General features: G+C 40.1%; 4 protein-coding genes across 8 annotated transcripts in view; 1 reads left to right on the plus strand and 3 right to left on the minus strand.

The window, feature by feature from the left end:
- Window positions 1-5,744: 5,744 nt before the first annotated feature.
- Window positions 5,745-7,113, minus strand: LOC104957668 (apoptosis regulator Bcl-2-like). The gene is made up of 2 exons (XM_010785324.1): window positions 6,020-7,113; window positions 5,745-5,810 (listed from the first exon to the last, which is right to left on the minus strand). The coding sequence occupies exons 1-2, from the start codon at window positions 6,566-6,568 to the stop codon at window positions 5,745-5,747; spliced, it is 615 nt and encodes a 204-aa protein (XP_010783626.1). The 5' UTR covers window positions 6,569-7,113.
- A 700-nt stretch (window positions 7,114-7,813) lies between these two features.
- Window positions 7,814-13,988, minus strand: kdsr (3-ketodihydrosphingosine reductase). The gene is made up of 10 exons (XM_010785305.1): window positions 13,552-13,988; window positions 12,638-12,727; window positions 12,343-12,399; window positions 12,124-12,189; window positions 11,943-12,038; window positions 11,201-11,392; window positions 10,822-10,905; window positions 10,643-10,726; window positions 10,433-10,534; window positions 7,814-10,333 (listed from the first exon to the last, which is right to left on the minus strand). The coding sequence occupies exons 1-10, from the start codon at window positions 13,738-13,740 to the stop codon at window positions 10,214-10,216; spliced, it is 1,080 nt and encodes a 359-aa protein (XP_010783607.1). The 5' UTR covers window positions 13,741-13,988; the 3' UTR covers window positions 7,814-10,213.
- A 1,992-nt stretch (window positions 13,989-15,980) lies between these two features.
- On the minus strand, window positions 15,981-22,699 carry vps4b (vacuolar protein sorting 4 homolog B). Of its 2 annotated transcripts, XM_010785303.1 has the most exons (13): window positions 22,542-22,699; window positions 21,628-21,739; window positions 21,342-21,442; window positions 19,238-19,349; window positions 18,912-19,062; window positions 18,684-18,742; window positions 18,432-18,551; window positions 18,138-18,294; window positions 17,872-18,020; window positions 16,900-16,981; window positions 16,598-16,817; window positions 16,374-16,514; window positions 15,981-16,284 (listed from the first exon to the last, which is right to left on the minus strand). In XM_010785303.1, exons 1-13 carry the CDS (start codon window positions 22,560-22,562, stop codon window positions 16,183-16,185), a joined length of 1,527 nt encoding a protein of 508 aa, XP_010783605.1. In that variant the 5' UTR covers window positions 22,563-22,699; the 3' UTR covers window positions 15,981-16,182. The 2 variants fall into 2 exon arrangements, with proteins under 2 accessions (XP_010783605.1, XP_010783606.1); XM_010785304.1 differs by lacking the exons at window positions 21,342-21,442; window positions 21,628-21,739; window positions 22,542-22,699 and adding an exon at window positions 20,463-20,707.
- Window positions 22,700-23,826: 1,127 nt separating this feature from the next.
- LOC104957653 (laminin subunit alpha-3) overlaps window positions 23,827-27,834 on the plus strand; it is a 65,137-nt gene continuing 61,129 nt past the window's right edge. For 2 of the 4 annotated variants that reach the window (XM_010785299.1, XM_010785300.1), the window contains exons 1-2: window positions 23,827-24,349; window positions 24,829-24,981. In XM_010785299.1, coding sequence (XP_010783601.1) covers window positions 24,077-24,349; window positions 24,829-24,981 — 426 coding nt within the window. In that variant the 5' untranslated portion in view covers window positions 23,827-24,076. The remainder of the gene's footprint in view (window positions 24,350-24,828; window positions 24,982-27,834) is intronic. The other 2 variants (XM_010785301.1, XM_010785302.1) reach the window with 2 other exon arrangements.

The raw sequence follows: 27,834 nt of genomic DNA on the forward strand, positions 1-27,834 counted from the left end.
TTTGCTGCTGTGTGTGTGTGTGTGTGTGTGTGTGTGTGTGCGTGTGTGTGTTTGTATGTATGTTTATTAGTTGGTCCATTGTAGCTGGGTAAGAGACAGAAATAGCAAGAAAGAGGATAAGAAAAAAGAGTGAAAAACAAGAGGTAATCTCTCGACTTGAGTGCAGACAGGCTTTGGGGTTCTACTTGAGGGACATCCATTTAGTGTCCGAGTTGATCTCCTCCATATATAATTCATCAGTGTGTGTTCTGACTGGGATAGTGCTTTTAAACAGCTCAGGCACATGTCTCTCATGAAACAGGGAAACAGCAGGTTGAGGTGATTACGGATTTGAACAAAACAATAAAAGCAAACACAATCACATGGCTGAATTCACCAACACCAATCTGCAGGCTCACATGGCCCTAGAGGCAAATTAAGAGAAAAAGAGACAAAATAAACCCACCATAAGTAAACCACACACGTCTGCACACAAACCGCCTTCAGTGGTTTGTGAATGAAGCAGCTGACATTATCGTCATACGGCGAAATCGCACACAACCTTCATCGGACACTCAGGAAAGAAAAACCCAGGTCGTCTCTATTATTTATTCACAGCCGCTGCTTCCCAGCAGACATTCCTCCGCCTCTCCTGAGGGATGCCCAGAAATAAGCACACCGGACAGGGTGGAGGGTCTCTGGAGAGAAGAGGGGTTGTGGAAATAGCCACAGCACTCACAAAGGACCAGAATGATATTCCAGGAACAATAAAATATTTCTGTGCAAACCATGTTGTTAAAATGATTTCCATTCACAACAAAGGTGCACTGTCATGAAATGCTTGGCATGTTTGGAATGGTAAAGATGCTATAAACATAACATAAAAGCAAGGAGTGTCATGTCAAGCTGAAAAAAATATAAAACCCGATGTCCGACCTTACGTTCCAGTCAACAGTATCATACAAATCCTTTGTTTGGGTGAACTTAAGTTTAGCAGAGACAGTGAGTCTTCATGATAACAGCCTTCTCTATAATTAGGACAGACAGCATGTCTGACGATCAACTTGATTTTATTCTCAGAAAAAAAGAGGAATTGCAGATGATATTTTGAATAAATATCTGAATTATTCATAGCAACGTATCCAGCTGCAACAAAACCTTACTCTATGTAGTGAAAGAGTTTAAGCTGATGAGCAAAGCAGAAATAAACTAGTTTCTTGGTGATAATGGCTATGAAACATATACATAAATATATAATAATTAAAGCTGCTTTTAAAAGTATTCCACACAGAGGACTCAATATGTGGAGCATAGGTCTTCGTGCTTTAAGGATCTACTCAGATAACAGAGAGGCTTGAGATGACTTAAGGACTGTTCCTGAAAGAAAGTATTTATTTCAGATGGCTTCAGAGAGTTAACAGCCCAGAGCTGCCTGCGTCAGTAGGAACTGTTACTGAGATTACAGTTGCCTGGCTGATGGGTGTAAACACAGTGGCAGATGGCGACGATGGAGGCCTGCGCTGCAAAAGGGGTTCAGTTCGGGGGGGGGAAACCTTGGCTTGCTTCTTGCCACACTGAGCTCTTTTGTGGTGCAAGGTCTCCACTGCAGAGCCAACAGTCCACATCAAGAGATAACAAACTCCAAAACTCAGTTAGGTAGAGACATGTTTGCTTCCTCAGCAGTGAAACTAAGTTGTTATTCTTTGTGTTTTGAAATGATGAGTGGGAGGGAAAACCCCTAAATGGTATTTGCATGAGTAATTGTGTATTTATCCCACTGATTGCTAGAAACAAGAAAGCAGAGTCTGTCCCACACACTCATTTTGTGAGGCCAGCCTGATAAAAAACTACAAATTAACAGATGGAAAAAGGAAACAACGGGCTGTGACTGGCTCAGAACGGATGGATCAATCATGACTTGTTTGTTGGCGCAGAAAGTATTGACTTGTGTTTAACGGATTACAGTTGCATCTGGGAGACACAAATTGGATGTAAGTGAGATATCACCAGGATTTATTTCAGTTTTTCTGCCAGTGGTTGCATGTATCTCCTTTGTGAGAGAGTTTGCTTATTTTTTTGTGTTCCGCCTCTACTCTGCCGACATGTCACCTATATGGAGATTAATGACTTCCTCTTTGTCCCAGATCCGCTCAGCCTCAACAAGAGTAGTGGGGCGCAGCCATATGCCTGCAACACTGTAGTAACATGCAGGTCCCACCCGTCGGCTAACAGATTGTGGTCAGGGAATCCCCCACAGGATGGACCCAACCCAACTTACATTGTCTTCTTCCTAAACACACACACACACACACACACACACACACACACACACACACACACACACACACACACACACACACACACTTGTGACACAGAGAAATAGGCCACCTGGATCGCAGCATTCCTTAGACACCTGATCCTGTTGTCTGAGACTTTCAAAAGCAAAAAGAAATCTGGTGATTTCACTCCTTTGTCTTGTCTACCACATGAAAAGAAGATATGTCCACAGCCATGCTAGCTACACAGGGCTAAATGCTAATGTCAGCTTGCTCCCAAAGACAATGCTGACATGCTGATGTAACGTATGTATCTGTTCCATGCTTTCCATCTCTGTGTAAGGTGTTAACATGCAAACATTTTCTAATAAGCAGCAAGCAAAACATAAATGATGGGAATGCCATTAGATTTTCAGGTATTAGGCCATTCACGTTTCACCTTAAATATGCTTTAGAGGAAGTAGGCCATAAAGGTCATTTCACTGGAATCCATCCAATGGTTGCTGAGAATGGCTGTTAGCCTTCCAAAGTTGTGAAACCACTGTTGTTCGCTGTGTGCCGCCCCCTCAACCCGCCAGTCAAATGTCTGAGGTCAAAGCATGTTATTTCAGAAGTCGGCCACTTTGTTCAATCACTTGGTATTTACTAAAATGACCTGTAAATAAACACAGGTGCACCACTTTGTGGGTCAGGCAGCAGCCAAAACGCAATCGTCCACTGATGAGTGCAATTTTCTGCCTCCACAAAGGATGAATTCATAGGCTGCAGGTGGAAAAAACTGAGCGTTGAGGACAATGCAATGACAGTGTTTTACATCCGGGTGTGTGGGAAGTAATCAGAGCAGAAAGGGAGTTATTTCACGCTCAGCTGTGTTTTGTGTGCAAATGCAGTCACAGTTTTGTTATGTCTAAAATGCAGTTGTTTAACTTAAGGTGTATTTGACTCACCACTTGTTATGCCTAGACTCAACAACATTTAGTGGGTACTAAACTACTTTGGGCACAAATTGTCTAAAAAACAACAGGAAACAGAGGGTTGCTGATATAAAGCTCTTTCCACATGTCAAAATGTCAGTCATAGGTTGATTAGCCTCCACCTTTGTTTCACGGGTAAGCACGAGGCTCACCTCTGCATAAAATCACTCAATGGAAAGTGTAAGTGACTAAAACAACTTGTCTAAACTCACATATCACTATGTTTATTTTATGTCCACATCATCAAAGCTGCAGGAACCCAATCAAGAAAAATAATAGTCTGTACCCTCCCAGAGACAAAAGCATCATCCCCTGGCAGCTGGGGGGCGAAGTGAATGCAATGTTTTTGACCCAAAAGCAACCTCTGAAATGTGCGACCCAAAGTGGATGGGAAGTATATTAACATTTGGTTTCTTCATAAAAAGCTTTCACACTAAAACCAAATAACACCCAAACAATGGCAGCCTTGTAGCACCATTGAGGACGCCGAGGTCATGTCCTTGCTTTTTCTTGGAATTAATTTTAGCAATAAGGGATGTTTATGTCCTGCAATTAAAAAGGTAACGTGTGGTTGGTATGAATGGGAGTTTCACCTATATTTAGATTCAATATATTTGCATTTTACTACTCTAAAAGGAAAAAGGGAATCACTATTACCAGACAAATGTCATTCCTGGCAATGCAAAGAAGCTGTAGAAATCAAGTTACAGAGAAGACTAAATATCATGAAAGATTAAAATAAGTAAAACATGTGTTATGTTTCGCTGCTGCTCAGAGTTTTTTTAAAGGACACATTACCTCACTATCTCTAAAATCCTGGCTACAGCCCTAAAACCTCATTGGGCTTTGTGTGTAAAACAAAGCCCAGCAATCTGGGGTGTGGATGCATAACTATCCCAAAACAATGCAGTTTATTTTCTTCAGTATTTAATAGTACCTACCAACAACATGGGAAAATCCCCCATTGGCACACTGCATGACACAGTGACTTTTCTATATTTCAAACACAAGAAGTTGATAAGAAAAAAAGGAGAAGCCAAATTTCACAAAACCAGTCTCGAGCACAGAGAAAGCTCTGTGTCTGCTGTGTCAGTTATTAAATGTCAGGTAACTGAAAAACAAACACACACGCACACACAGACCTCAGGAAATCCCCAACCTGACAAGCATTCAAATTAATATATAAATCAACATCAGTGTCTCTTAGACTCTTATCAGTCTGGAGATCAAAACATTAGAGCCAATAAAACCACAAGCTCCAATACTACCGTTTTTTTATATAGTTTAGTTTGAGAAATCATTTAGATATAGTTTCCTCAATGCTGAAAGGGAGAAATCCTTTAAAATGACCCAAAGTGGAAACATGCGCTTTCAAATAATCCTGAATAATCCTTTGGATTAATAAACTGTACACTCTGTCTCTCCAGTGGAAGCAGAGCAGCAGCAGAGATACAGCCATCTCCACCCAGCTGGAAAACACAGACTATGATGACCTACATTATTGTAAAGTGGGCACAGGCTCCAGAGACCTCGAGCTGGAATCTCAGCAGCCCAGCCTGCACCGGCTTCAAGGCCCAGGTCTAGAAAAGCAGACAAAAGAGTCCCAACCTACATGCACAGAGGACTGCATGTTAAACACAGGGGCTGCAGATTAACGCTGTGTTCCTGCAGGGCCCTCCCTCTGTTGCTTGCCTTTGATATGTGGCACAACCTGCACCTCCAGGGGCAAGGCAGACTCAAGAGGAATGTTAAATGGTCCTTCCCTTTGAGATGAAATGTTCAATATGAATCATTGATGATGCCTCCCCCCCACACAAATTCCCAATTCTTATACCTTCCGGCTAAATTACCAACCAGCACAAATGTTATGCTCTCATTAGGGGCACCTTTGCTAATTTAAGGCTAATACATCGTGAATTAGTTTAATCATTTGTCGATGAGCACAGAGAGGGGTGTGACCTTTGCTGGCTGTGGGAAAGAGGAATTGTTGTAAAAGTGGATATTATGTTGCACACTATTTTTCTTTTAATGTCTCTGTTATGTTATCATGTGTACGGGCAGGGGTTTAGATATCTCTCCTCATTTGTACATAAGGTTTATGCATCATTAGATGTGCAGAAAATGGCTCCGATAGCTGAGCCCTGCCCAGAACCCTAAACACATTAATCCAATACTTTTCTGTTTGGTGACGAGCATCTGACCTCATCAAGCAACTATGACCTAACACATCTCATCAGCAGCACTGGACCACTTTGCAGCATAGAGCTTTATATATAATTAGGTACATGTTGTAACAGTCATTAAAGTGATTCATACTTCGATGCATTACATACAGTTTATATAAGCTTTTTTCCCTCCCTCAAACAAAGTGGGCTGTCCCTTTTGCTCCATGACAGCTGCAAAGCTGTCACTGCCTCTCCTACAGGGGCAGGTCTAACGATAGAGCGTAGGGAGGTGTGACAGAGCACGCGGTCTGATTGGTCAAAGAAGCTTAACAGCCATCATGAACATCCAATCAGAGCAGCTCATAAGTGAGGCCGAACATGTCCAACGTTGGCGCTGTGGTGCGTAATGGGCACATCTAGAGGAATAGATGTGTATTAATCAACTATAGCTGTGGTTTTGATGTTGGGTTATATTAGGTAATGTCAGAATATACGATGTCATCTCAATTAAACATGTATAAGGTGAATGTATTGACTGTAACGTCTTTAGACAGGGTAAAAGAGGACTTTTGCGCCGCCGTGTCACACATCTGCAAAACGCTCAACGACACGGAATCAGACCTACCCATCCCCCGTTATCTTGTATCCAGCTGCTCAGAGGTCCGTTTAAATACTCTGTCATCCACTCCGCGATGTTGTCCACCTGCGATGTCATCTCCTGCTTGGAGGCGCACTCCACACACACCGTGCCCCCGAACTCGAAGAAAGCGATAATCCGGCCCCAGTTCACCCCGTCCCGGAACAGTTCGTCTATCACCTCGGAGAATCTCCTCTGCGCCGTGGTGGAGGTGAGATAGAGCTGCCGAGACATCTCCGTGAAGTCCGGCTGATACAGTCTCTCAAGTTCGTCCCCAGCCTCCCGCAGGACTCTGTGGATCTCGACGGCCGGGTCGGGCTGGGGGATCCGTCTGCACAGCTGGGGGGTGCTCTCGCTGTCAGGCCCGGTGCTGGCTTCACGGCACCGGCGGACCAAAGTCGGTGCAGGGACCACTATCGACCCATTATTATCAGCCTCTTCATCCCGGACATCATCGAAGCCAAACGCGAAGCCCCGTTTTGAGAGTTTATGGCAGATATACTTCTCCACAATGTTGCGATTACACTCGTTCGCCATTCCGTCTTAATTTGGCACTTTCTACGGGCAGAGGCTGTCCTAAAATAAATACATTGTAATCGAATATTTGCACTGTATTGTACACAGCACAAGCTCACCCAAAACTATAGGTTGTGTTAAAAAAGAAGCAATGCAACGAGTAATCCCCACACAGGGAGAAAATGCTTCGCGAGTTGAAGGAAATCACTTAATCAAAAATGCGCAGAAAAAAACGTTTGAAAAGTTAAAACATAGTGAGTACGTGTCAGAAGCAGTCTTCATTTCCCGAATCCTTAGGAGAGACGTTGGCGACCTTCTCTTTGCATTGAAATCCAATATGCGGAAGAGGTTGGAGTGGTGCTGATCTATTCCTGTGCACCAGACGCTGATGTGTTGCGAATAAAAGCATGAATGAGGGCCAAAGTTGTTCGCACCGGAAGGGGCTTCAAACACCGCGAACTATTTTAGCAGCGTTTACGCACAACCAGTCGCAGGACTGTGAGCCAGACAAGGTCGGACTGACTCCTCTTGCACGATTGCTCCACATATCGTCCGCAGAAGCTCCCTGCTCACCGCCAGTGCTGCTAGTGAGGTATTCCTGACGTCAGCTACGCACGTAATTCCTTTGGCTGCGCTCGGAGACTCCTAGTACACGTGAACTGCACTAAAAATCATGAATAGACATTATTCTGGTGATTGCATGTGCAAAGCATAATTTAAACGACTTAAATCCACTCAAATCTAATCTGACACTGCTTTTAGATCCAAAACCAATTTTTTTTCAAGAAAAGCTCTAAGAGGATCCTAGTTAATTCATGAGGAGCAGTCAGACATGCCTTGCTTCTTTGATGTGGTCCAGCCACCCCCTTGTGGATGGAGATCTAACCTTGCAGTACACAATTGATGTACCTGTATACAATTTCCCTGTGTTCTTTTGATTCCCTACCTAGTCTCCTCTATCTGTCCAGCATGTCTTCTCATTCTCTGAAGGGACAAACAAAGCATCCACAATCTGTGTTCTGTAAATCTGAGAGAGATGCTGCTCTGGAAAGTTTTCTCATGGAAGATTAAAATCTAATTTCCTCAAACGGAATACTTACATTCCCACAGGCCACGTACCCTTCTGAAAAACCCAGGTCAGCGATATGGTATTGAGAAAGCCAAAGACGTCTGCAGCTATGAAAAGTAAATAGTTAATGGTTGTGAACTTGTGACAAAGAATGAAATCAAAAGCAATTTAAGAAACTGAAAGATTAAGACTAGGAATTAGATTGTTTTTCACAGGTATTTATTTAGTTTGTCATGTAAGAAAATAAGACAAAGAAACGTTCCACTTCTCACATTTTCTTTCATGGCACACAAGGTGAAGGTGTTAGTTAAGTTTTTTGGCAGAAGAAAAATTCAAGAGGGAAAAAAAAGGAAATAAATGTGCATTATGATTTTCACGTTTTATACTCATATTGGGTATCTGATGATGACACCATTAAATAAGGGCTAACTAGCTTGACGGTTACATAACATAAATCTTCACTCTATGTTCCAACATATTGTAAGCATAGGCTTCATTTGCATAGCTCATAGGTTAAAACAAAACTGCTTTTATATGGGCTACATGTTCAATTAACTATGTCTTGCTACCTTAAATGTAAAAGACAACCTTTGAAAGCAATAAATGTACAATTGCGAAAAGCTCGAGTGCAGGAGAGCATGCCGTTAACCAATTTCCAATGAGAACATCATCAAACATGAGTCATCCATTCTCACTTTCATAACTTGAATTTCTGCCAGGCTTCTTTTTTTGTCATACAAAGACTGGAAATGGACAAAATACACAAGAACAGTTGGCATTTTACAGTGAAAGTACTAAAGATAACGTAATAAATGAACTGGGTAAACCACATGTGGGTTGAGCCACATAGTTCTGTGGACAGGTGCATTCTTATGGCATTAGCTTTTCAGTAGTAGCATATCTTAAGGCTGGGAATGGGTCCCCACACTGCGCCACAGCTTTAACAATCTAACTCACATCAACGAAGCAGCAACATCAAAAAAAATCTCACACAAATGCATTGCATCTACAGAAATTGTCTCAACACATTTTTGGCATTCAAATATTGGTGTATTTAAAAATATGTTCTGATTTGTATGCTTTGTTATAAAGTACATTCTCCCCGTTTGTGATGGACAGAAGAAAGACTTGCAAGAGTCGACACTGTACTTTTCTCCCTCTATATGCAAAACATATGGAAACACATGTGGTGAATACAAGGTTGTTCAAGGAGGGAATGAATATTGTCATTTAGGGAGCTGCAGAGCCCCAACTGTGCGTGACAGGAGGTCAAAATCAGAAAGACGAGGATAACACTTCACTGTTAGTCCCTCTGCTATTTCGGCCTTTTTGTAAAAACAAATCTCTAGCGCCCTCACTAGACCTACAGGGACATGACTCGACCTGCAAGTCTTGCCCGGCCCTGACTGACACCGCCCCAACAAATGATGGATCCCACTTGGATCTTGACTGGCTGGGGTGGCTGAATATGTGCACGGACACATTTCATGTAATAATGATATGCTTCCTTTCACATATTTCATGAGAAAATGTGTATTAAACTCTGGTCATATTCACAGGTGAAGAGTGACATTACCAGTGCTGGCCCTGCTGCCTCTTCATGTTTTTATGTCGTGGCTTCAACCAGTAGTACCTGCTTTCCTTTCTCAATGAAATAAGATAGGATGCCAAGGAAAATAATTTGGTGCGTTTATTCCAGAGATGATAAAATTGAATGGCTTTTTTCCCCCTGGGGGTTTGGCTCAGTCACAGCTAACCCAAAACACACACAATCATGCACCCAAATATATATTATCCCAAAAAACTACATCTGAAATGTTGAAATATTATTTGTTTCTAGGAATTATGTTTTTGTATTAGTAACATTTTAAAACACATCACACATTCTCTCTCTCTTTCTCAATCTAAACTTGGTTCAGATCAAACACAGAGGGTCTCAACCTGGTTTTAAACAGAGGTAAAGTGCTTTGCCTGCAAAGACTTTTGGTATGAAAAGGTAGAGAATAAGGGCCTATTTAGACCAAACTGAGATATTCTAACATGTGGACCTTCCTTTGTAATACATGAAATGTGAAGATAAAAGCTGGGAGTTACCATCCTGGTTTTCACAATAACCCCTGGTGGGAGGGATTTTATTTATTTTTTTGGCTCAACCGGTCCGACAGACGGTGTGTTGATTTTCCTCTTTGTGCGAAAAAAACAAACAAAAAACAGCACTGTGCAAGTGGAGGCCTGACATCTAGTGAATGGTTCAAAAAGCCTGCCTACTTCAGAACAGGGCTGTGGGATGTTTAGTCTGCCCCCATTCCCTTAAAGTAAGGCTGCTCCCTGAAAAAGAAGCAGGTGGACTATTAAACTGAAAAGTCACTGGAATGCTCAGAGAGGATAGAATAATGAGAATGACTGAAGTCTATGGAGGAGTTGTGTAACTGGACAAGCAAATAGTAAACATCTGCCACTCTAAATCATATCTGCTGATATGAGAAGTACACTCAAAGCCTGACCTTTCCTCCACCTACAGTTGTGCACTTGAACAGCTGGAGGAGGGGAGGGGATGGGGGGGTGGAGGAGGAGCTGTGAATAAGGTAAGGCTGCTGTCACTCCCTCTTGTCAGCTGCTTTCGACTGCTCCCTCTGAATCATGCAGCGGCGAACAATACTATCAAAACTCCCCAGGTAGAAGAGGGCGATAGTCCGAAATAACCCCATGGTAACAATCTGTGAACAGAAGATAAATGGACTTTAGAATTTGAAACTCGCACAATAATAACAGCACCACTCCAGTCAACGTGACAAACATGATGTCCATGGCTTTACCTGCTGGAGACCTTCTGTGATGGAGGTGACAGGTGACATCCCACAGGTGAGGGCAGATAACATGTAGCCGTCGGGTCCCACAGAGCAGTTGAAGTTCCCCTGCTGCAAGAGCAAAGAAGATAAGGGACAGTCAGATAAATCAACAACAGATTATCCATGCACTGGACAAGAAACATGGTGGGTTAGTGGGAAGTGAAATGTCTTTCTTACCACTGCATCCCGAACAATGATTTTGGCTACTTGGTCTGGTTGACACACGCCAGAGGTTTCAGAGATTAATGTGGTCTCTAGAGGCTAGCAGAGTAAAAAAGGAAAGGAATATGCTTTAAATAGAGCAGAATGGGAAATTAATTATGTAAACGGTTTTTGTTTTTTAAAGAAATATTTACCTTGGACTTATTTTCCTCAGCCAATCCTGGAGTGTCAGTGTCAGGGGGGTAGGCCACAGTCACATAGATGTTGTAAGGCTTTATCTGGAGTAGAAGAAAAGCAACACTCACTGAACAATATGTCTTACCATTTGACATTGATGATAAACTACAACAATCAACCTTTTACACAAAAAGGAAATACTGTTAAGTACAAGTTTCCCCTTTTGATAGACTGGGTCTCACATCAGCACAAGCAACTCAGCAGCAAAGCGATCAGAAAATATAATTAGCTAATTATTTTAACTATTGTAAAGGTGCTTTGAGTTGCAGCATGTTGCCTTGGTGTACAGAGGAAACCTGTGCAAATCTGTATTTGTTCAAGCGCACAAAAACTCACCTCCATCTGCAGAGACTCAGCTAAGCCACGCAGGGCAAACTTGGATGGGGAGTAGGCAGTGTATCCAAACAGGCCGATCTGGCCGGCTTGGGAGGACACGAACAAGATGCGGCCCATTCTCCGCTCCTTCATCGTGGTTATGACGGCCCGCGTTGGGTAAACGCTGCCAAGGTAATTCACTTCCATCAATTTCTGTTGGAAGAGGCCACAATTCACTCATATTATAACAAGGTTGGTCCTGTAGATGTAGATTAAGTCGATTTTTGTAAAATAACACATTACATCCCATTGGTGGGGTAGGGAATTGTTTTTTGTATGTATATTAACAGAACAAAACTGGTAGTATGGCTATATGTAACTATTAGTATTGTTAGTAAGTGTGTTAAATAGAGAATGCACTGACCTCACCACATTCAAAAAAACGTACAAAAACTCACCTCTTCAAACTGGCTTTTAATGTGGGATTGTTGTTTTATTGCTCGATTTTAATGTGATTTTTACTATATTTAATTGTTGTTCTTTTTTTTGTTTTTAATACTTCTGTAAAGTGACTTTGAGCACCTGTAAAAGTGCTTACAAAATAAATGTATTATTATTATTATTATAATTCTCATAATAACTTGAAAAGTTATGGCCCTATTCACAAACTATATTCTTTTTTTTAACACTTCTTAAAATCAGTAGCTTATTGTCTTAACATAAACATCATGGCCGTGTCTTGGCCTCAGCCCGAGGTACCTACTTTGAAACGGTCCACTTCGATGTCCTCAAACTTTCCAGAAATGGCTAAACCAGCGCAGTTCACCAACATATCGACGGGGCCGAGCTTTTCTTGAGCCTGCACAAAAGGAAAAATACACTTAAGGACTGAATTATTAAAAGGAACCCAAGATGTTCCTCTGTTGCCAAGAGAGTAACGTTACCTGTTTTATCACACTTTCCACCTGGCTGTAATCACTCGAAACATCCACTGATATGCAGAGCACCACCTGAGTAAGGAAATTAAACATTATCATATGCAATGTAATGCAAAATGGCATCAACTATTATGCACTTTATAAACATGTAAACTGTACAGTCATAGAAGATGCTTTAAAACAATATCTAACAGTTACAACTATCATTGTATAAATGGCACATACCTGTTTGTCATTGATGGCAAATTTCTCCAGCTCCTTCTTTGCTTGAAGCAATTTCGCCTAAGTAAAAAAGTGAATATTGTACATGTTAAATTTTCAGAAACATAAATGCTCACTGAACTGTTTAGCACAGAATAAAGTGCATGCAAGTGGAGAACATCCTTCACCTAAGTGAGTCAGTTAACCTTTAGAATATATTTGACTGCGTTTGGCATCAAATTTGTTGGCTATAACAACAAATAGGTTGCTAAGAGGCAAGGCACAAAGGAATGATTTGTGGAATTTGGTTTGTGCTGACCTCATTCCGTGCCACCAAAGTGATGAAAGCTCCTTGTCTGTAGCACTCGATTGCAATGCATTTTCCAATCCCACTTGAGCCTCCTGTCACCTAAATGTGAAAAGGGTTAAAACATTATTAACCAAAAGGTCAACATCAAACTGCACTCTGTTGACAGACCATTATAAAAACATTAAGTGGACCAGCACTTGATATTCTAAACCTTTTCTATATATATATATTCTAAATACTTGTAATTTACTTGAGTATTTACATTGTACTTCTTCCCCATTACAATTCAGAGGTAAATAGTGTACTTTTAATACACTACATTTATTTAATATATTTAGTTACTTTGCAGATTTGGATTAAGTATGTGAAATATAATCAACCCTTAAATAAGACTTTAGTTACACCTGGAGTGACATTTACAAGCTACCCTGCACAATAAAAAGTAATTCAAACTAGCTGCACCTTTAACAGCTGTGATAAACACATTAATGCATCAATAGTTGTGATCAAAACATATGATATATTATTCTGAAATCGTCCAATCTGCATAATGAGTACTTTTGGTACTTAAGAATGAATGCAGGACTTTTACTTCTCTACCTCTGATAGCCGGAGTAAATGCATTAGTTTTAAACTGTTTATGTATTATTGTTAGGGTAAACTTGCAAATAGAGTTGAGTGAGTTCGGAAGATAGCGTTAGCATAACTGTAATGTCAACGTTGCCTAATTCATTATGTGGGCGTGTCACTTTTCATAACAGTTCACTGCAATTGTAAATTCGCAACTCAGAATATATTTTTCTCATTCAAAGCCTTACGGCTGGTTATAAGCTATAGCTTTCAAACGAGAACTAGCTATAAAGCTAAAATTAGAGACAACGTTAGCTATCGTTAACAGCCTAACTAACGTCAGCAGCACTTACCACGACGTGGGCCCCGTTCAGTTTCAGAGGCTTGGGGCTAATAAGAGGCGATATCATGTATAACAGCAACACAAAGGCAACAATAAAGGCAGCCACTACAATAAGCATGATGAATGGCAGAAGGAGCCACCAGGAATTGATGAAAAGCCAATCCGTGAACGTTGAGCTCAAAGCTTCTTCAGAGGACATGGGTGAAACCTGACTATCGTTAGCTTGTTTGCTAACTAGCAGGCCAGCTTCTGGGGTCCAATAACGGGAGCTATGAGGCAAGCGATGGCCCTCAAAGGGGGAGGCGAAACAAGTGGGAGGAGGAGTTGGAAGATTTGGCAATGAGTCAAAGAAGTGTAACGACCACCTTAAAGTTACGCGGTGGACCTTCGCTCCCCGGTACAAAGCGCAGTCTGTATAAACCAAAACAAATCGAACCGTGCACTGCAAACAGACGCTTTACGAGGGTGCTTGGTAAATGTAGTTCTTGAGCTAACAGGGTTTCATCTGAATCCAAACGAAACGCTTCTTGAGGTGCCTTAACATCAACTCCCACAATGCAATGCGCCGCTTCCTCATTCGTCGTATCCGTTTCAATCGTATAGTTGAGTTATATGCTCAGCTCTTGTACTTGAGTAAAAGTAGAAGTACATGAGTGTAGGAATACGCGTTTACAAGTGAAAGTCCTGCATTTAAAAGGTTAAACAAATACAAGTACAAAAGCATTAGCATCAAAATATACTTAAAGTACCAAAAGTAAAAGTAGGCTACTTATTATGCAAATTGGTCAATTTCAGAATAAGATATATCACATGTTTTCATTATAATTAGTGATGCATTAAAGTGTGATCAAAGCTGGTAAAGGTGCAGCTAGTTTTAAATAATTTGCATGCTGCAGGGTAGCTTGTGAATGTTACACCAGGTGTAACTAAAGTCTTATTTAAGGGTTGATTATATTACACATTATTTATCAAAATCTGTAAAATAACTGCAGATATTAAATACATGTAGTGGAGTAAAAGCACACGATTTACCTCTGAATTGTAGTGGAGTAGATATACAAAGTAGCATAACATGTAAATATTCAAGTAAAGTACAAGTATCTCAAAATTGTTTTCAATTGCAATACTTGATTAAATGTACTTAGTTACTTCCCACCTCTGCCTCTGGTATAAACATAGTATGTTCACACCAAACCCAACCAGCCACCAGGTATGATCGCTGATAAGGTAAGGTTGTTTTTTGAAATTGCGAAAAAGGTGATAATCATTCTATATCCCTTTTGTTAATGCTTGACAAAAATTAGTCCTGAATTTGATACAAAAGGAAACTGTTTTTTTTTTATGTAGCTATAACTTTTTATTTACATTATTGAAACAAAAACAGAAACTCTTATGCATTGTCACCTCTTCACAAAGAAAAGGGTCAAGTGTTGGCTATATGTATAGACATTTACAGTAACGTAAGAGATATTCCCCATCAAAACTTAAAGGAGATAGTTTGCACACCTTAGGAGCAAAATAACACATTTGTATACAATCTCTAAAAGAGCTTACATGAAATGTGAAAGTTTCATACATTTCTTAGTTGTATTCACAAAGCACTGGATATATAAGAAGTATGACCAATTAAGAAATAAACCAATAAAAAATAAATCTTGCAGCTTCTCTAGAAGGCACATGGTGCACACTGCCACTCGTGGCTACATAAAGTTCATGCTTGGAGATACATTCCCATATTGTTAGGTATACAAGAAGAAGATCTCCCCAACTGAGCCTTCAGTGTCCAACTAAGTTTTGTTTGACCGAAATTTATAATGACTTTTTCTTAACATAAGGCTTAGTATTTTTGCAGTTTATATTGGATAACCAGCAATGCCTATTGATAATAATGAAAAATATGTACAGTATGTTGTGAGAAACCTAACTCATGAGCTGAGTGCAGAGCAATTAAAAGCATTCGAGTCCTTGAATATTGTAAAATAATGCTGGTCTGGCATCATTGGTGATCCACCCTTGTAGCGTGTTTAATTGTAATGAAAAATAAGTAAACAAACATCAATGTCCTTTTTTTTGTAGGAAACTTGATGCACTTGAATTTCAAAAGGGTCTAATATAGCTCTCATCCTGAGTATCTGTCTCAAAACTCTTAAACGTTCACCACCTTGAGACAACAATGACATATTTTACCACAACATATCCTATGAACTCATGCCCGCTTCACTCTCCCAGCCCAAGATTTAAACATTCCACAAAATACAGTATACACTATAAAATGCTTGTTTTTTTTTTCTTAATATAAAATAGAGAATACATAAGGGTTATTTATTAGTGAGATTTATTCCGACTGGAAAAAGGATGCAAGAGCTAGTCCCAAACTTAAAATAAATTATCTTCATTTCAAAAACCTTGTTTGCAATCATGTGTGTGTATGTCTTTTGGTTGATATGAAATAAAACTCAGTCCTTCCACTCTTTTAGTGGTTATCAAATTGGCAGAACAGCGCAGTGATCTTGTCCATTTACGATAAACCACGAAGCCTGGTGAATGGTTATGATGAGACACATAGAGGGGAAAAAGGGACAGGTACAAAAAGAAGAGACAATGACAATTCCTTTGCTTTGGTATGGCTTAATTATCCCTCCTAGCCTTCCTGTCCAAAGTCCTCTGTGAATTTTTTCAGTTTGCCCAGATCTTGATCATTGACTGTTGGCTTTGTGCTGGCCAGAGACCTCAACATGTCAGACTGAAAAGGGGAGAAAATATAACAAGATATTAAAGCGGAGGCTCATATGTGCAATTATATTACCATTTGGTATTTTTGTTTATTCTTACCATGCATACTATAGGTTCCAATAGCTTCTCCCCAGGTACCTCCATCCATGTCATTTCAATCGCGCTGGGATCGCCAGGTGAGCAAGGAGTCAAGAGGTCATCTACTAACATGTTGGGGTCATCTCTTGATGGACCTCGTGCCTTAATTATACAAGTGACAATTAGTTAACTATAACATGTTGCACTATAGTATAAAACAGTGACAAATATTTTAAAAGACATACCCGTTTGAAGTGGGTTGCTGACTGGACCTTTCGAACAGGCTGCATGAGAGCATCTCTGACAATGACACTGATATCAGCTCCTGAGTATCCATTCGTCTTCTTGCCCAGAGTGACAAAGTCGGTTTCGTTGAGACAGTTGGGGGTCGAGCCCAGATGGAGCTTGAACATGAATGAGCGGGCGTGCTCCTCAGGCAGCGGGATGTAGATTCTCTTCTCAAATCTGAGAGTATTATTGGTGTACAGTCAGTCAATGACAGTGACAACATGGTTGCTAACATCTTTCACCAAGTAGTTACAATTACCTTCTTCTGATGGCTGAGTCCAGGGTCCATGGGATGTTTGTTGCTCCAAGTACCAGCACTCCGTCGTTGTCAGTCCCCACACCTGCAAAACAAAAAAAGTCAGACTAAGTACACATCTAAATTCTTCATTTTAACAACACACTTTGGTACTTTCACTGACATTGACTACAGCTTTCTATAAGTGCAAGTTACAAAATGAGATTATTGCACCATTGCCTATTATTGGTCAATGCAGTGGGATTTACAGAGTTTACAAACTCTGCTCAAGTAATTTTTATTGCAAACTGAGTATTGAAGAAATTGTAACACATTTAATAATGACAATTGAAAATAAGATCAATATTGATAAGCATATACGGAAACATTTGAATCACATTTGAGCAGGGATGAAGTTTAAACATTTCTGAGCTAAAATAGGAAGAAAGTGGCAACCCTCTTTTTTCACCTAAATGAATGGTTGCCAGTGGCTTTTCATCTATAGACTATGCTGCACTTCCGGCCACACCGCAATCACTGAGGTCACAGCAGGGGGTTTCCCTCGCCTGTCAGAAAGCATATCTACTGTGACATCGTTTTATGGGTGTGACCGTATCATCATTTTTACCTCATGTGATTCACTGATCATTTGAATTGATCACACTTTAGTTAAAAATAAGTGAATAATACGTTAATAGGGAAGTAAAGAGATAGTAAGCCACATCTTAAGATTAAGAAAAAAATGAAATACATTTCAATTTGTTGCCATTGGGCTTGTGTATTAAGGGACCGAACAACCCAGATATTATTTTCCTTTTAGTCACCCAGACATTGCAGCTTTACATTTTCTCCTGAGCACAGCTGGAGTTTTTATGGTGGTACATTTGTCTTTCCCATGTCATGTAACTAAAATGATTCCAGGGAAAATGTAGGATGCATATAGAAACAAAACGTTTTGCTTCATTTAGTAAATAAACCATCGTTTATCAGACTTACCCTGCATCTGAACCAGGAACTCTGTCTTAATACGGCGAGCAGCCTCGCTCTCGTTTTCACTTCTTGAGCCACACAGGGAGTCAATCTCATCAATGAAGATAATAGAAGGCTTGTGTTCCCTTGCAAGGGTGAACAGATTCTTCACTAACCTGGGAAGCAAAAGGGAAATTTACAAAACAAAAAAACAACTTTCTGCTGGCTGCAATATATGTTATGCTTAACTTTTCTCTACTTTGCTTTGGTGGATTACTCTTAATAGAACTTACTTTTCACTCTCTCCCAGCCATTTGGAGACAAGATCAGACGAGGAGATGGAGAAGAAGGTTGAGTTGTTGGCCTCCGTGGCAACAGCTTTAGCCAGATAGGACTTTCCTGTACCTGGAGGTCCAAAGAGAAGGATCCCCCTCCATGGTGTTCTCTTTCCTGTCAGTCAACAAAGAGGTAATTTAGGCTATAGTGTCAACAGAAATCTGTTTCTGTTTCTTGCAACAAAGATGTTGGCTTCTGTTATTCAAGGGCAAAGTTACGAGGAAACTTTTCTAATGATTACGATTTATTACCTGTGAAAAGGTGGGGGAATTTGATCGGAAGAATAACAGCTTCTTTCAGTGCCTCCTTGGCACCCTCTAGTCCAGCAACATCATTCCATTTGATGTTTGGTTTCTCCATAACAATTGCACCTGGAAAGAAGAACACAATACATTTCTAAAAGTCTTAAGAAAATCACAAAAAATAAACAAATATTAACATTAGTATAAGTATAACATAAGTATGCAGCAGGCCCAATGACCCTCAAAAAGAACATTACTAACCTGAGAGCTGATTTTGGAACTTCTTTTTCTCTGGATCGTCCCCTTCATCGCTTTCATTCCTGGAGACACAAAGATATAATTAAAAATAAGTCTACAATTGTGCCTATATATGTAGTAAAAAATGATGTACTATATCTCTACTTCTATCTATATATATATATCTCAATGGAACACAGATTTTCCATGCAGGTCTGAATGGAATCACATCTGCCCCACCCATATACACACCCTTTGTCATCAGACTGGGACTCTTTGACAGGCTTTGCAGGGGGAGCATTTTCTTTCTTCTTTAGATACTCCTTCAACTTTTCTGCTCTGTCCAAATATTCGGCACATTTTGCCCGGATGCTCTGTTTAGCTTTGTCACTCTGGGCTTCATCTGTGAAGAATAACAACAAAAAAGGTACACAAAAATTATTTCCCATTTAAGCATGTGTTCATGAAAGAGACATCACAAAAGGTGTCATTTATTTAAATTATACTTGCCATCACTGCTATAATGATCGTATACAGAAATAATACACTTAATGCCAATATTCTGTTTTGTGCCTTACATTTCACCACATGGAGGAAGTACTGAACAGCAGCCTGGTAAAGTCGCAGAGCCTCCTCATATTTCTGAGCTTTATCCTCCTGAGCAGCCTTGCTGGCAAGATCAATGGCTTTCTAAAATAAAAGAGACACAGAATAATGTAAGATGTATAACCTGTGCAGATTCTACAATTGACGACGAAAACAGATAGTTGTTTGAGGTTCATGAGTTTGAATTATGAAAGTGTCAGGACATAAACAACCAAAACAAACATCTAACTCTAAATGCATTACATTAAATGCACACAATGTTCAAATACTGCTCAATGCACATATTCTTATTTCATATTCTATAACTCATTGCATTCCATTTCGCTGTACATTACTGCTCTATTTCATTGCTATTTAACTATATTTTATTACAGTGTCCTTAAAGATTTTTTTGTTTTATATAGGATTTTTTGTTTTATATTTTATGTATGCACCATGACATCAAGTCAAATTATTCGTATGTGTGAACCTACTGGCAATAAACATGTGCGAAAATTGTGAAATGTACCAAACCAAAGTGACGCACACTAAAAAAGTGAATATGTCAAGTCGCAGGCAACCTTTCTATATTTAGATGTATCTATCAAATTAATGTGTGAATATCAGATGTTTCTCGTGTGATGACACTACGCACACCGAGGTAGGAGTGGACCTGGATTCATTCTTTCACTTCCTTTTTTACCGTAGACAGTATGTAACTATAACACAATGGGTACATAAAACACAACTCCTAAATGATATAACGTTAACAGTTGTACTTTCTTTTTGAAGTGGATTTCTATTTAAAGGCCACATAAAAACAGTTAGCAAGCTAGCAACGTTAATCTCCTTAGCTATGTGTTTTGTTCGTCAATACAGGCTAACGCTAATGATATATGGCAATTGCAACGATTTTGTATCCTGTAACAAAGTTAAATACAAGCTTTAATAACACATAATATGCCACCATTTCACACGTTTTTGATCTGCGTTGTTGACAAGTTAACTGCCATGTTAGCTAGCCATGCTAACCAGCAGCTAATGCTATTTTACACAGTCGGAAGCATTTACACCGAACACCACTCGACAAAACAAGGCCAGACGTTTCAGTAGACAATAACTAGGATCCTTTTACAGTTAACTCCACATGTGAACATCTACCTTGGGTTATTTACGCGTTTTTAAGCCAGCCCTGGGTGTTTTTCCTGCTCAACTTACCTGTAAATTATTGTTGGTAGCCATAATGGCTGATCACTTGTCCAATAATAGAAACCGACGTAGCTCCGTCGTGAGGAAACCCTTTTAAAACACACTGCTTTATAATGTAACCCTACAGGTAGAGTGTTAAGTCGACAATCGATGTTTTTCTGACGCTTGTTTTCGTTTCTAAGATCGCTCCCGAGTCAGATCGAGTAGGAAACTTCCGCATTGAAAAGTCGATACTCGCGTGCACGGAATGTGATGACGTCAAGACGTACCCACGGTAGGCTACAGTTCAGAGTACACTGCGTTTCTATTTTTAAATTATAAAATAAAGCATTGAGGGAAGATATAAATATCAATCGTCACCACGTTTTCTTCCCGTGTGATCCAATGTTGTTTCTTACTCTTGTCTCTTATTACTACAACTCTTTCGTTGTCTGTCATGTAGCCTGATATTCGGCGTTTGTGTTTGTGGTAACCAATCCCCGTTCCCTTTTATATGCTACAGTCTACAGGTTTATCCAAATGGACACTGCCAGACTATGAGATAACTTTTAACCTTTGTCATTCTGACTTTAATTTAAAAAGGATTACAATGAGTTACACCTTTAAGTAAAAGCTTGAATGCAGGACTTTTACTTGTAACTGAGTTTTTGTATGCTGTGGTCTCGCTACATTTAGGCTACTGAAGTAAAACATCCTAATAGGCCTATCTCTTCCGCCACTGGATCATATAAACAGCATTTCAATTAAGTACAAGTAAGCAAAAGGTCCACTCATGCTGAAGCACATCCACACTATGTGAACTTCAAAACATATCACAGATTCTGGCATTATGAAAAATAATATCAATATTTGTTACCCAAATGTTATTTAAATACATTCTCTAACAACCTCTTTATACACTAGATACTCCTGTAGTTCTTCCACTCGGTCCAGGTACTGTTTACATTTATCTCTGATCTTTTGGTTGCCTTCTTTACCCTGGGGTTCACCTGATGGAAAGGAGAAAATGTGTTGAGCAGCATTCTGTATATCATTTCTGCCTCAAACATTTATAAACTAGAAGTTATAATGGTGAAAGCACCTAAAACTTGCAGTAACAAAAACATTAATAGGGTGATTTCACTTTCATTCATGTGTCATTATATGAATTTTGTTTCCAGCTGTAGTGACGCACGTTTTACAATGTGCAGAAAGTACTTGACAGCATGTTGGTAAGAGCGGATTGCCTCTTCATAGTTTCCATCCTGGTCTTCCACTGAAGCCTTCTGTGCTACAGCAATAGCTTTCTATGAGAGAAAATGCATTAATATTTCACATACAATCATATCTTAAGCTTTTATTAATATCACTCCATGATACCAGGGCCCTGAAACCAGTTTTCTAAAATGATATGTATAGTAGTTTGTAGTGTTTGTGGCTTTAATGCAAATGTCTACAGGCAAACAAATCTTATCCGAATATTTAGACCTTATTACTGTTGACTTGCATTAATTGTAAAGTCAGTTTAAATCTGCCTGTGGAAATCCGATGAGGCCCTACTGTTTTAGTGCCTAAATTGCTGCTGGAACGTTTTTTGTGTATAACTTCCCTCAGTTTTGTAATTATCTACTTTTCTCAACAAAAAGTTATTTATATTATAAAAGCTAAGGTTTGTCATTAGAGTACTTACAGGGTTCCTACTATTTTAGCCAATGAAAGACGACTATACTGCTAACAGCTGTCTTTCTAAACCAATCAGATAACACATATAAGGTTGTGTTCATTTCCTGCCTTAAACATTTTATAGACAGTTAAATGAACAATTTCACAGACTGCCATTGAATCACTAGGTTTGGTCAATTATGTAGTTCAGTCAGCTCTTGCAGAACATAAATAGGCTATTGACACAACATATTCCGCATTCAAAGTGCCAATTCTGCTCAATAACACGACTGAAGACTGAATCCAGGCTTTTCGTCAACATGAAACCTGTTGGATTGCATTCAGGGCATAGTATGCACTCTGTTTGTTTTTATCCGAGATACGACACTTCTTACAGTCCACTACCGAGAAACGAAGAGCAGTCTTAAGTAAAGTTATTCATCCTACCTGTAGAGTTGTGGGCTCCATGCGGAGTCCTGTCAGAATTCAAAACACAACAGATTCAGGTATCGTTTACGCAGTCGTATGCCAGCGCACAACAAGTTCCTGTAGGCTATGCATAAAACTCCCTCAGCTATGACACATGCGTCCTGTCAGAGGAATGGCAGCGATGTTGGGACGCGGAAACCTCCTGCCAGTGAGTCACGATGCTTGATTGTTGTTGCTCTAGTTACAGAGACACAACACAAGTTGCTGAGCCACTGTATGAATGAATCAAATAGAAACGGCTGTATCAGAATGATATAGCCTAATGATGAGCGTTCACTGTGAATTATTTCTAGAAATTGGAATTAAGCGAAAACACTTTGCGTAAAGTAAGACGCAGAGGATTTGTTTAAGTTGTAACACAATATTGTAGCTCTTATTCAAAAGACCAAGTGAAATTGAAAACCGGAGGCTCCAGTGGTGTGCATTTGCGCAATACCTCTAACACTTCAGTAATCATTGTCATGTGATTATGGTTTCTCCACTAGATGTCGCCCTAAGATCACTGTAGGAGGAACCCTGCAAATCAATGGTAGGGTACATGTTTGGGGCTCCTCTGATCCTGCGTTAGTGATACTACACTTTCACAAAACATACAAATATATAACATTATATGAATTATATAATATTAATAAAATGATAATGAAAACAGTGTGTATGCCTTAAAAGCTTTCTTAACCATCGTCATAGTTCAATTTTTATGTAGGTTAACACAGGTCAACTCAGCAATAAAAGCCCTGGTTGCATATAAAAGCACTAGATTTAAAATATATAATCAGATAAAATGGCAACAATAAAAAGACAAGGATAAGACAAAGTGACATAAGTTAACAATGATGACAAATAAAATATATTAATGTAATCATAGGATATTTAGTGTTTTTCTCAATATCAACAGTAGCAGCAGTTTGATGATTATAAAATGTTATCTTCATTTAATAATCAAACTCTTACATTTTATTTTTGCCTTTGCACAAGTGGCAGCCTATTTTAATTGAGCTCAAGCAAGCACAATTATAAAAAGCGATCACTTAAAAGACGATCGTAAACTTCTAGGAAAAAAAATGTTTTCTACAAATAATTAGAATGCACCTATGCATGTTTAAACTTGTATGTAAAATATAGTTTTAATGTCATGTGAAAAGGAAAGAAAGGGACCACAGAGGTGCTGCTGGGAAACGCAGTGTAAACGGTGATAGAGACCTTTGGCCCCACTCACTAGCATCGAGCTCAGACCGTCGACAGCCTGACACCTGATAGCTCCACTGTGGCGCACACTTTGGTTAGGAATATGGGAAAGTGGGGTTGTTAGTTCGGAAACATGCGTCAAAAAGAGAGTACATCCTTAACAGCAGCAGATCAACTTAACGCTCTGTCATTGACATTATCGGATTCCTACTAAAAGAGTTTTGCGCACTCACGCAGCCCTTGGGCGCATTTCATGGAGATCTATAGATGACAAGACCTGCACGCTGCGTGTTGCTCTCTGCATCTACATGGGATCTCTAAAACGGAACATGGCGAGAGGGATGAGAGGAGCTCATCTCCTCGCTGTATTTTTTACCTTTTCAGTACCACTTTTCAGGGACGCAGATGCACAAGGAACTTCTGGTTATAGTTTAAGCCCTCCGTATTTCAACCTCGCTGATGTGTCTAGTATCTCTGCCACAGCAACCTGCGGTCAGGATGAGAATGGGACACCGAGATATGAGTTATACTGTAAGCTTGTCGGGGGTCTGACCTACGGACTTCCTTCTCAAAATATACCGGTAAGAAAAAGTTAAATTCTTACTAAAGCTTTTGGATTGTGCTTAAAAGTTAATATTAAGAATATGCAGACACTGCTGTATTGTGGCTGAGTGAATATAATTAAAGTTGAGTTTTAAATCATAACTATTGACAGAAAGTATACCAGACTTTTTTTGTTTTGTCAATATGGCCTCTTACAAAGGTTTATTTGTATAAGTGCAAATTGTCTTATCCCAATGTAGGTGAGTTTTCCAAAGAAAAGGCCCTTTCTAAAAAGGTGTTGTCCTGCAGGAGTACTTCTGAACTTTTGTTTCAGAGGTTTGGCATGGACATGCACAAACTTTGGTCCAAATGTAAGATTAGCTTGTGGTTGCAATATAGCAGCATTGAAAAAGTTATTTGCAAGTGCCTGCCTGTTCCATTATAAATCATTCAACTGTTTTTCTGAACATATTTGGGCGTGTGTATCTCTGAATACCAACAATCTGACACTATTTAGGGTCAGTACTGTGACTACTGCAATGCCATTGACCCTAACAAAGCCCACCCGGTGACAAACGCAATTGATGGGACAGAGCGATGGTGGCAGAGCCCTCCTCTCTCCATGGGCCAGGGCTACAACGAGGTGAACATTACCCTGGACCTTAAGCAGGTAAGACTATCATACCTTACTCTGCTAAGAACAGCTGTTTACATGCTGCTACCTGCAATGTGAATTATGACTGCTGTGTGGTGAAGGGAAAATATAGCACATAGAAAAGTGTTCTGCCTTGGCTATTGGTCTTCCACTGTGATATGAATGATGTTATTTTGTGGGAGATGGCAGAGTACCTTCACTGGTGTGCAATTGCAATATTTTTGTACCTGTTATTTTCATTGCTGTGTTTTGCTGCTGCTTTTTTGTTTTAGAAATGCTAGAAGAAAGGTGTTTCACTCATGGTGTTGCATTCACAAATATATCCCAAAGTGTTACACAATGAGCATTATCACCTCAGCCAGCAGTGATCATGTGAATAATGTCCTGCAGTTGGATGCTTGCCAGGAATCAGATTCATCATGACCCCTGTCTCTGGAATGAGATTGGCTCATCGCCCATAAAATTGCACCTCACGCTCAATTATCTAGCGTGAGGAAAGGGAGGAATTCTTTCTCTGGATTAGGGATCAGAAGGATGTACTGTATATCAGATTTGAAGAGTGCAGGTGGACCTCTTGTGTATGGAGGGTTTTGATGAGTTCTGGAGTAGACTTCAAAAAGAGAGCAACAAATTAGCTCCTCTCCACACGTGTTGCATATTTGGCCCATAGTGCGTACTGTGTCAGACAATGGGTGCAGGCTTTCTATCTCTATTTTTAGGCAGACTGAGCTGGGCAAAGATCCTACATGGCTAAATATAGTTCATACTTACAAGAGGATGGACGCATGCAGGGCCTGTAGGGATGTCTGACACTAATACGTGGTAATTCTCAGTTTATTTGGGAGCCGGGAAAGTAGCATTATTGTATTATGGTGTGCTAAAAAGAGCATGATGGTGACTACCAAGCGCTCAACACCAAGCCTTCTTTCACTACAACACCACCACCTAAACCACATAAACACACACGCACCTGTCCCGCACATATTTCTTTCCATGGCATAGGATGCATCCACCAACACTGTAAACAGCGCTCACCTGCCATAGAGGCATGCCATACCGTTGTTTCACTCTTCTGTGTACGCAGCAGAGAAAGGGACTCTGTGTGAAAACTCTGTGGGGAGCTTTATCAGTTGGCAGCTTTGCATCCTTGGTTTTATCAAATCAACAAACTCAGCTATCATACTCACACCTTAATTGAGAGAAAGAAACACATATACATACAAATCACATAATGATAAATCCTGTTGTATCTGATTTGGGTTTTGCAAAGAAGCTTTTTCTTTTGGCATCTGTTTTATTTCACCCTACAAATGCATTTCATGCCTTAGGTGATTTTACTCTGAGGCTTTGATAGCTTTGTAAATTTTTTCAAATCCACTGGATAAATGATGTGTTAAATGAACTATGTGGGCTAGACCGAGCTGAATGAGTTTTGTGGTTTCTTTCAAGATCAACGCAGGTGGCTGTTCTGCTGTTGTCTATGTAGCTCTCTAGATATATTAGATAGCATCACAGTTGATGTTTATGTTAACATGGTGAGGTTCAATGAGAGAGGCCTTTTCTGACGGGGCTGTTTCCGTTTTTTCCTGTATAGAGGACCGTTTGAAGCACCGTCCGCCAAGTTTAAAGCTGGACTATTCTAACTTAAAGTGAACTCACAAAAGCCCCAGTGACTCTGGTGATCTTCTGACTCTACCTCATAAAGACCCTGTGAGGTTGACATTTTTGCGTTTTAGATGCATGTCTCAACAGCAATTGGAGGGACTGCCATGAATATTTGGGATACACACAATCATGTGCCCCTAAGGATGAATTGTAATGACTCTTGTGATCCCTTGACATTTCATTAAGCGCCATCATCAGCCAATATGTTACATTTTCCAATGTTTTGGAATATAATTGAAAAAAAAGAGGGATTACAATCTTACACAACTTTGTGTTTACCACTTTTACTAACTATTTAAATGCTGACATGCTTGAGTCATTACTCTCTCAATTGCCTCCAGCTCATAAATCTCATCTGAACAAGCCCTGTCCCAATGAGAGGCTGCCTGCTCGCTGTTATTGTGACCTCTTGGCTTTTGACCTGTGACCCATGACAAATCCCAGTCAAGAAATAACCTCAATAATACTCAATAGGCTCTGTGCACAAGATGGCGTCTATCAACTTCCGGCGGCTGGGTGTGAGGCTGAGTACTTCCGGTTTGAGTACAGAGTTTTGACAGTTTGACAGTTTGTTATGACACACCAAGAGCAAGAATGAGCGGATTTCGGGGTAAAGAAAAGCGATTGGCCTTCCAGCTTGTAAAGGCCCATATACACCGGCCCGACAGTTGAGAAGTCGCCGACGCCGACACCGACTGTTGCGTCGCCGGACTCTCCTGCGTATTTGACGACTTCGCGCACTGGAACACACCGCAAATCCGAGCCGAGCACGTGTGAACTGCAAATGCGTGAGTGGCAATAACTCTCCTTACCAGCAGGCGGCAGTAGTGTGTATTCATCATTCAAAAGAGGCAACAAGCGGAAGACAGAGAAGAAGAACAGACTCCGTGATATAAACAAACAACAAATAGCGTTTTTCTTTCCATTTTCACTCTCGTCCATTGAAAACATGAACGAACAGGAGCTCTATAAACCGATGAGGTGAAATAGCCGTCCGTGTGTGTTCCATCTTCCATTTTAAATCATTTGTTTACCTCCCTCACTTCCGTTAACGCTTCTCATGCACTGATTCGCTAGCTAAACAGCCAATCAGTGTTATCCCTTTGTCCGACTTCCGGTGGTGTTCCCGACGCCGATTCAACATGTTGAATCGGCAAGAAAAGGCGTCAGGTCGGCAGAAAAGACCCGACGGTGCGGGGCACA

Source organism: Notothenia coriiceps, unplaced genomic scaffold (assembly GCF_000735185.1).
Source record: "Notothenia coriiceps isolate Sejong01 unplaced genomic scaffold, NC01 NC01_scaffold00027532, whole genome shotgun sequence".
In the NCBI taxonomy this organism is placed as follows: domain Eukaryota; kingdom Metazoa; phylum Chordata; class Actinopteri; order Perciformes; family Nototheniidae; genus Notothenia; species Notothenia coriiceps.

Coding starts and splice junctions, on each gene's coding strand:
- LOC104957668 (XM_010785324.1), bottom strand. CDS start 6,568: ATGGCGAACGAGTGTAATCGCAACATTGTGGAGAAGTATATCTGCCAT. Junction 5,811..6,019: donor TACAAGATAACGGGGGATGG/GTAGGTCTGATT, acceptor CTATTCCTCTAG/ATGTGCCCATTACGCACCAC.
- kdsr (XM_010785305.1), bottom strand. CDS start 13,740: ATGTCCTCTGAAGAAGCTTTGAGCTCAACGTTCACGGATTGGCTTTTC. Junction 12,039..12,123: donor TGGAAAGTGTGATAAAACAG/GTAACGTTACTC, acceptor CCTTTTGTGCAG/GCTCAAGAAAAGCTCGGCCC. Junction 11,393..11,942: donor TCGAAGTGGACCGTTTCAAA/GTAGGTACCTCG, acceptor CTCTTCCAACAG/AAATTGATGGAAGTGAATTA.
- vps4b (XM_010785303.1), bottom strand. CDS start 22,562: ATGGAGCCCACAACTCTACAG. Junction 21,443..21,627: donor CTTTCTGCACATTGTAAAAC/GTGCGTCACTAC, acceptor CCTTTCCATCAG/GTGAACCCCAGGGTAAAGAA. Junction 18,021..18,137: donor TGGCTGGGAGAGAGTGAAAA/GTAAGTTCTATT, acceptor TTTGCTTCCCAG/GTTAGTGAAGAATCTGTTCA.